The 8,806-nt window shown below is 41.7% G+C and overlaps 1 protein-coding gene across 3 annotated transcripts; it reads left to right on the top strand.

The window, feature by feature from the left end:
- The first annotated feature begins 295 nt into the window (after window positions 1–295).
- LOC119298811 (short integuments 2, mitochondrial-like) lies at window positions 296–8,249 on the top strand. Of its 3 annotated transcripts, XM_037576111.1 has the most exons (9): window positions 296–565; window positions 982–1,086; window positions 1,236–1,313; window positions 1,899–2,040; window positions 2,711–2,781; window positions 3,877–3,973; window positions 4,161–4,372; window positions 7,397–7,673; window positions 7,782–8,249. In XM_037576111.1, exons 1-8 carry the CDS (start codon window positions 404–406, stop codon window positions 7,640–7,642), a joined length of 1,113 nt encoding a protein of 370 aa, XP_037432008.1. In that variant the 5' UTR covers window positions 296–403; the 3' UTR covers window positions 7,643–7,673; window positions 7,782–8,249. The 3 variants fall into 3 exon arrangements, with proteins under 3 accessions (XP_037432008.1, XP_037432007.1, XP_037432009.1); XM_037576110.1 differs by having other exon boundaries at window positions 7,397–8,248; XM_037576112.1 differs by having other exon boundaries at window positions 449–565; window positions 998–1,086; window positions 7,397–8,247.
- Window positions 8,250–8,806: the final 557 nt, after the last annotated feature.

Below are 8,806 nucleotides of genomic sequence, written 5' to 3'. Positions count from 1 at the left end.
CAAGATGATGTGCCGGCTCAGTATCTCAGAGGTGCTGATAAAGGTAGGGTGTACATATGTGCGTTCATAGAATCAGGTTTATGTGCGTGTATGCGAGCGTCTGTATTTGTATTTTATTAGAAAAAAAAACTTGAGTCGAGCGAGAGCTACATCTCGCAGTGCGCGAGATACAGCACTGGCGGATTTTCCCGGCGCTGCGCAAGATGTACTAGTGGGCTTGCTTGGGCCGAAACTGCGCGAAACAAGACCAGAACTGCACTGACGGTTTTTGCCTAAATTCCCCCTCGAAGAACAAAGCAGTCCCAACTTGTAAAGCCTTTTGCTGCGAGAGACACTGCGGGCAGCGCCGCCGACACCGACGCCGACGCCGACGCCGACGCGGGGTTGAGCCGCCACCGCCAGGATGCGGGGTCTGACGCGGGCGGGGAAGCGCGCCAGTGATATGGCCTTCAACGCCGGCGGCGGAGCCATCAACTGGTTCCCCGGCCACATGGCTGCCGCCTCACGCGCCATCCGCGACCGCCTCAAGCTCGCCGACCTCGTCATCGAGGTCCGCGACGCCCGCGTAAGCCCCCCACACCCGCTCCCCTCCCTTTGCTCACTAGCATCCTCTTTCGAAAACGTCTCGCCTTGTCGGCAAGGGAGGCGGGGCGGCAGGCTCCCGGTGCTCGCATGGTGTTCGATGAAATGCCTTTCCTACAGTGCCACTTTTATCACGTCTTTCTTGCGTGCAACTAAACACATTTTGAAACTGAACATACGGTCTCAGTTCTTAGCCTTAGGTTCTTACTTTGTTATTACAAGTATATGAATTATCAAGATGCCCGCCAAAGAAAATGTAGCAGCATGTACAAGTTGGCGAAACATGCTTCATGCATTGTCATCATTTTAACTGCCTATTTGATGAGTCTTTGTTTGCTTCTTGTGTTTCTCTATTCCTCTGAGGATTACTTTCTTGCAACTGATGTAACTTATGACCAGATTCCGTTATCCTCAGCAAACGAAGACCTTCAGCCGGTGCTTTCAGCTAAGAGGCGTATCCTTGCTCTAAACAAGAAAGATCTAGCGAATCCCAATATAATGAATGTAAGCACCTATCTAGTTTGGTCAGCCTCCGCTGGCTGGAAGCACTATCTCTTGTTGGAACATTCATGAGATTTAATCCTGCTATCATACACAACGAGATTTGGTGCTGTTGCTGATACTCACAAGATCATGTTTACCCCTATATGCAGATGTGGCTTGATCATTTTCAATCATCTAAGCAAGATTGCATCTCATTAAATGCACATAGCAGCAACTCTATTAATCAGGTTAGCTAACTGTTACTGTCATGTTTATCCATTTTGCTTTGTGTAAACCTCACAGGATACCTTCTGTATTATACTGAAAGCATCAATCAGATGTTAAAGCTCTGAAACTATTTGCAACTTTGAGAGCGGGGTTCATTTATCTAATTAGTAATTGTAGGGGTAACTGGCTGCTAGACGCCTAGACCACTTGCTGAAATTCTATATTCTGCACTGGTAAAGGTCATTCACAAACAGAGCCTTCCACTACTAGGGCTTCTACGAGAATTCTAAACTTAACCTACTAGGACATGAGCTGGCTTAACTTAGTAGGACACATGATGACTGAACCTTCATAGTAACTCCTGGATCAATAGGAATATCAATTGAAGTAGGTTTGTAATAGGATTCAGACTTGTGAAACTGCGTCTTGTATGTTATTAACTGGATTTTGATATCTTTATCGTTTCATTTGACTCAACCTCCGTTTGGCTCTGTAAGTATTTCAGGTTTTTAACTGCGCTGGCCTAGATGATGATTTGCTTCTTTTAGTCCTAAGTGTAGGTTTAAGTGTTTAACACATCTAATGTTTGCTTCTGTAACTAACAGCTGCTTGGGCTTGTGGAGTTGAAACTAAGGGAAGCAATCTTGAAAGAGCCCACACTTCTTGTTATGGTAGTTGGTGTCCCCAATGTTGGAAAGTCTGCACTCATTAACTCCATTCATAGAATTGCCAATTCTAGATTTCCAGGTATGACCAATATAACAGAAACTAGTGTAAAGCTCACACTTTGCTGAAGGTATTATTAGATTGTTTTAGTTAGTTTATTTTGAAATATTTATATATAAAATTTGCATTTTTAAGCATAGAGTTGCAAAGTTCAAATGTTGTTGAAGTGCATAACCAAATTGAAATGCCAAAACTTTGGCACATTAGTTTTCTGGCACAGTTAAGACAGTTTCAATGGTGGCATCTTTTGGGAAGTTACAAAGTGAATTTTTGTAATGTGGTAATCTAAAAAATACTTTCACCAACTGAATGTTTCTTTTCAATCTTTTTCTAATATGTTTTTCTGCGAAGAAAGAACATTTCACAAAGGGACGCTCTTTCCACGCAGAGATGTCTTTTCACCAACTGACGTGTCTTTTCATGAAGAAACACCTTTTCACCAAGGGACATGTCTTCTAACAAAGAGACCATTTCATCAAGGGATGTGTTATTTGACCAAAAGACAAGGCTATTTGTAGGTCTTAACTGTGAAGATTTAACGGACTTGATTGACCCTCGATATAATCCAATGACTGCTCTTTTTAGGGTGATGTTGCTTAACGTGGGTTCTCCATTAGGAGTCAGTTTTCGAATAAAGAGGGATATTGTTTATTTCCTTGGTTATCCATGTTTGTTGTTGCTCTATTCCCAGTGAACGATAAGATGAAGCGGGCTAGAGTAGGACCTCTCCCTGGAGTTACACAAGACATTGCAGGATATAAGGTGAGGATCTAAGGTCAATGGCACGACTGAATTTGTTAATTTATTTTTTCCAGATGCTCATTATCGCTGCACTAGGTACCAGGAAAAACAACATATATCACATGTTAACCTGACTGCTTTGTCAGTTATATTATGCACGTGAATGACTGCCCAGTTGTGTCATATTTGAGTACCTTTTTGTTTGTTACTTTATGTTATTCGCGCATATTCAACACTAGATATAGTATTCAATGCAAATAGGCACACATCCATGGATATGGACTAGCTGCTGGAAGCTTGCAATCTTTTCCCCTCTTATTCCTACTAAGAAGATACAAGCTATGTTTTACCTTCAAGTTTTTAATAATAGTTAGTTTGTATATACTGGCAAGTCTTGCTTTGCAGCTCCATCTGGCAACTAAATTAGCTACCTATGTGCCTTGAAGCTCACAAAATAGAAGATCTTAGTCATGGCACATATGCACAATCTTAGCTAAGATTTGGGGACAGCATAAAAACAAAGACACTTGAGAATATAGATGCCAGGAATTGCCTTTCTTTACTTCCGTGATCTCAATTCTCTTCGTTCTGCGTACATTTTAAACATATCCATACGACTAGTACAATTCATTTAGGGCATGTTTAGTTGACTTCCACGCTGTACCCCACTTTTGTGCTACAAGTGTGGCAAGGCAGCAAAATTGGTTGCACACTTGTGGCAGAAGTTGGCTAGCAAATGACTCCATGAAAAGTGGGATAAGAGGCTAAGAAAGTGTGTTGTGGCTGCGAGCAAACACTTGCCTAACTTGTCTGCCTAACATTTGGCAAAGTGTGGTTACAAACCAAACATGTCCTTGGCCCATATGCCATATGTGGCCCTGTCATCGCGCTCGGCCGGTAATTATTTCATTTAACCCTGACTCCATTCTCTTTCACGAAAACAATCAGCTCAGTAATTTTCAACTGTCCACACATGGAACTTTTGTGTCAGTGACCCTTTATTCAAGTGAGTGCATTTGTAGAAGTACGAGCCATTTCTAGGACAGTGCCCTGTTGTTTGGTCTCTTCTGTTATGATTAATTGAGTACATTAAACAATGCAATGATTTTCTGATAGATTGCAAGCCAGCCGAGCATTTACGTGCTTGATACACCAGGTGTTCTAGTGCCAAGCATTCCAGATATGGAAACAGGTCTAAAGCTTGCTCTGACAGGTTAGATTCTTATTCTGTGCTATCCTTTTCTCTGTGCGAACAATTTTCTGAAGAGCAAGATTATTGGCATGCCTTCCTCGTAATGATTATCTCGGTTTGCTTACTAGTTTTACTCTCCTCCGATATTGGATTTTTCACATACTTGTATTGCCACATGGTAATATTGTACTTTTCTGTTTATGTACAGGAGCTGTTAAAGATTCGGTGGTAGGAGAGGAGCGTATAGCCAAATATTTATTATCTCTTCTTAATATTAGAAAAACTCCTCTACATTGGGAGCGATTGCTACACAGAAGAGAAGAATTTGATGAAGATCCAGATGACAGTTGTGAAAAAGGGTCTAGAGGTTCACTGCGGAGGAGGCAGCGTTTTAACAATTCCGATGCCTTGTATGTTCAGGTACTGGCTCTTATCAGAAAATGCACGGCATGGGCCAATTAGGGGGCATGTCTAAACCCGTATCCAGGTGCTATCATGCAAACTTTTCTTGTGTGCCATCATCTGACATTAGGATGTATTAGATATATGAGAGTTTGAGGATCACATGGATGATTATTTTGAAAATAATAATAACTCCTTAGGATACTTACAATCAGTGTGATCCTACCACCTGAAGTTTTTAAGATCAGATGCACTGGATTAGCATGAAATGGTCATGGTTCACATGTGATGTGAGCTTGCATTATTTGTAGCTTCAAGTCATGGTTTCATTTTTTTTTTCATTAGATGCTACCCTCTTTGTTAATTGCTCTGTTGCACTCTATGCAGCTAGCTTGTCAGTAGCTGACATGGTAGTTATAAAAAAATTGTGAAGTGCTGGTGATTGATATCGCTAACCTGCTAGGTATACATTTATCTTCACTTTATATTCATGATATATCGAAGTCACAATCTTCAATTCACTGCTACCCGGGGCTAGCTTTAGGCAAAGTTGGGTCATTAGCAAACATTACACATCCATCTAGTTTTTGTTAGTTTGTTTTCTGTCATACTCTGTTTTGAACTCTGCAAATTAAACAGTCAGCTTGGAGGTTTGCTCAGAGTGTGTGTAGCAAAGTTAGATTTCAGCCAATTTTGTGTGGTTTTGCTGGCAACAAGTTCAATAGTGAATTTATTCACAAAATAAATTCTTCGCCATAGAATATCTTGTTCTGGCATATCTTATGTTACTATACATTAATGCTAGACTGTTGACATTTTATGTACCACAATTCATTGCTTCGGTCATTTGACACTGCTGTATCCTGGCCTAGTGTCTTGCAAAATTTGTTTGAAATAATGATAACTTTGTCGTGCAAACTAGTATAGTACCATGGGAGAAGTTGATAGTTTTGAAGCCACAATCTTTGATTCACTGCAGATTAAACTATTAGCACCAGGGTTTGCTTAAAATATGTGCGGCAAAATTGGATTTCAGCATATTTTTTGGCTGTGCTAGACTGCTAGCTAGAAGATCCGGAATCCACTGATTCCTCCAAATCTTTGGAATTACACGGTTCCAGCTCTTAGCGGAACAAAACAATTTCGTCTCAGCACCCACGTCTCTCTCACCCCCACCTAACCCACCTACCCCATCATCTCTCTCTTGCATAACGTGGCCGTGGAGATGGAAAGAACAGTGGCGGTGGGCTATGAGCAAAGGAAAAACAGCGGGCCACTCCCAGCGAGAAGGCGGTTAGCGGCGTAGGGCTAGCAGCGAAGCAAAAATCAGCGGCAGCGGCTCGCAGGGCAGCATGCAGGCGGATCGATTCGTGGGCGGTGCTCGGCAGTGGCGGTGTGATGCCTGTGCGGCACTCCTCGGCAGCAGCTGCTTGCGGCGTCAGCTTCCAGGCAGGAGCGGAGCAGCAGGGGAAGCCTGGGAAAGAAGCAGCTAGCACGCAGCAGAGCAGCAGCAGCACCAGAGAGTGGGAGCGGCTAGCAGAGAGAGGAGCGACAGCAGCATCGGCTAGTAGGGTGATTTGCTCTAGTGCTACTAGCTACAACATCAGCTAACTGCTAGAAGTTTCCCCCTTGTTTTCTTTTGTTATCCCCTCACTTTATCATGTCCCATAGCATTGACCCTCGTTTTCCTGCATTCTCATAGCTGCTCTATCAGAGTTAGAATTCTGAGCATTGAAGGAAAAAAAGGCTAGTCCACACTCCACACTGTCCATGGTGTGGTTTATATAGTAATAAATTTTACACACGTAAAACATAGGCATCAGTATATGAATTTTCCAACAAAAAGCTAGTCTTTTGCGATTTTTGCTTGGTGTGTATGCTGGTTGGTGCATTGAAAGGTAATCTCACCCTTTTCTACACAAGAGGCGAGCTGAACCAAATTTATTCTATCCCATATCTCAAACCAAACACTGAAATGTAACCATTCCATTGCACATAATGCCCACAACCAAACACAGGAACGAAACCAACCCACTCCGTGGAATGGAACCATGGCATTCCATTCGACTTTGTTCTCCAACAAAGCACACCCATAATGGAGAATTTATTCATGGATAAGAATTTATTCGCCATGTATATCTTTTTTTTATGAGACCATGGGATATCTTTTGTTTGCATGTTTTTATTTTAGTATGATGCTAAATTATCAACTTTCTGTGTGCCACACATAGCTTCAGGTTTGTTTTCACTCCAGTACTATTCTAGCTCGTCCTGCAAAATTGTAAGGAATAATGCCAATAGATGCTAATTTGTATTTCCTGATCTAATTTAGGGCCATGGCAGAAGTTGATAATATGGTCTGATTGATTTGATTGATGTGTGCTCATAACATAGTTTTGGTGGAGTGTGCTGCATCCACGTGTGAAACCCACCATATTAGTTAGTGCAATTCTATCTATCTATCCTACCACAGCAGTTACCATGCAATGATGTAGTGCATTGCACTGATGTGTGTCACTATAGTTCCTCTGTTGTGTACACCTCGGCATACAAGACATTAATAGTGGTTGAGATCCAAAAAGGCCCATATCCAGAGTCCCGTAGCACACTTTGTGCTAGTTGAACTCCCACCATGTGATTATGTCTATCTGCCATATCTTGTTAATTATTCTAATTAAATATAATTGAACTGTAAAATAGTACATTTTGTTGACTTGCCAATTATTTTCTTTTTTTTTGCTCAATCCTTTGTGTTCTCACTTGTTTGCTTCATCATTTCTGCTTGTGTGTCAGAGTTGATTTTGTGACTCGTCTTCAAGATAGCACAGGATAACAAACTAACACAGAACTTCCTACTATCATCTTTCTGTCCAATCAAAAGCTGTTTGTGTTCATTGTTATTATGCATACTATTCGTACGGTGCGAATTGCACATTTAACCTTAAAAAAAACTTACTGTGCCCATGATACTGTGGTAATCAATGGTTTCCTCCAAGTCATCTATTTCCAATAGGAGTTAACAACCTCATCCTCCTGTTACAGGACTTGGTGATAGAGGTCCAGAGAACGCTGTGCAGTACAGCCATGGAATTTACAGGCAACCTCGATGAAGATAACGAGCTGGAAAGTCTAATTGACTCACAGCTTGTTGCCCTTCGAAAGGTGTTCAGAATACCCCACAAACCGCTTGATGAATCACATGGCCCGGCCTCCAAGAAGTTATTGACTCTTTTCAGATCAGGGAAACTCGGCCCGTTCATCCTCGACGACCTTCCTGACAAGCAGTGAAGGGGAAGATTCACTTGCCTTTGAATGCCAGGTGATTGCAATCTTCCAGGATTAGTTTTGTTGTGAAGTAATGCAATCTGTCACAATGTTCAGCACCACTCATAGATAACTAGAAGCAGACGTGTGCCTTGCTGCGCAGATTCCCTTGCAGGGTTTCTCCGCTTGCCGCTTTTTTGGTGGTGGGCTCTTTGCCTATGTGTATTGGCTGCTGTTTCTTGTTTTCCCCGCGTTCTTCTCATCCCCTTTCTCCTGAGATTTCGGTGGAAGTGGCTGTGCAAGGTCTTTAAGAAACTTACATATAGGGGAATCGATTTTGCATCATCAGCAGGTGGGTTCCTTGGACTGTCGGTGTGGCACCAATATGTACAAACCGTAGGCAGCAAGAATGATGCAGCAACAGGATTAGCTAATTTTTTCTGTATATATGTAAAGAGAAGTCTGCTAGTAGTAACTCTTTATGATTGATTAGAGTAGCCATGGTAAGCTGAAAAAGGTTTTGCATCTCCTGAAGCTGTGAATTTCACTCATGATGCAAGCTAGAAAAGTTTTGGATCTCTTGAATATGAGACTGAAAAACTAAGCAAACTAGCCTAAACTACTGCCATAAATGCCGTGCACAGAGTCCGGAGACCCTCTTCCACCGACAACTTGAGGTCGTTATCGCAGGAGAGCCGTGGCAGATTACACTAGCAAAATAGGGGTGACTAGTAGCACAGCGGTTTGGCCACTTCCTATCTGCACGTTTTTTTTTGTGGTTTGCGACTTTGTGTTATCTTTTCTAACTTTATGGAAACATATTTGTGCTTTGTCATCTTACAGTTACTTGCCTATTTTGAGACCACGCTTACTACTTTTATTTATGCTACTTCCTCTGTCCAGGTTTACGATTCTCTCCTCCAGTTTTGAGCCTAACTTTGGCCCAAAATTAGAGTTATAAATTAGCTGTTATATGCCACAAAAAGTATATCATCAAATCCGTAAAACAAACCACCAGAAGATGCATGGAATTAGAGGGAACTATTAGCTAGGACTTCAAATATATTTAACATATCTAGAGTAGATCACAAAATATACTTGAAATATCTACTGTGGATGTTCTATTTTGAAATATCCACCGTGGATGTTCACACATTTGACTCTTTTGTTTTTTCCTTTTCATATGGC

The sequence above is a fragment of the Triticum dicoccoides genome, chromosome 5A (assembly GCF_002162155.2).
Source record: "Triticum dicoccoides isolate Atlit2015 ecotype Zavitan chromosome 5A, WEW_v2.0, whole genome shotgun sequence".
In the NCBI taxonomy this organism is placed as follows: Eukaryota; Viridiplantae; Streptophyta; class Magnoliopsida; order Poales; family Poaceae; genus Triticum; species Triticum dicoccoides.
This window is presented reverse-complemented; position numbering and strand designations above follow the sequence as displayed.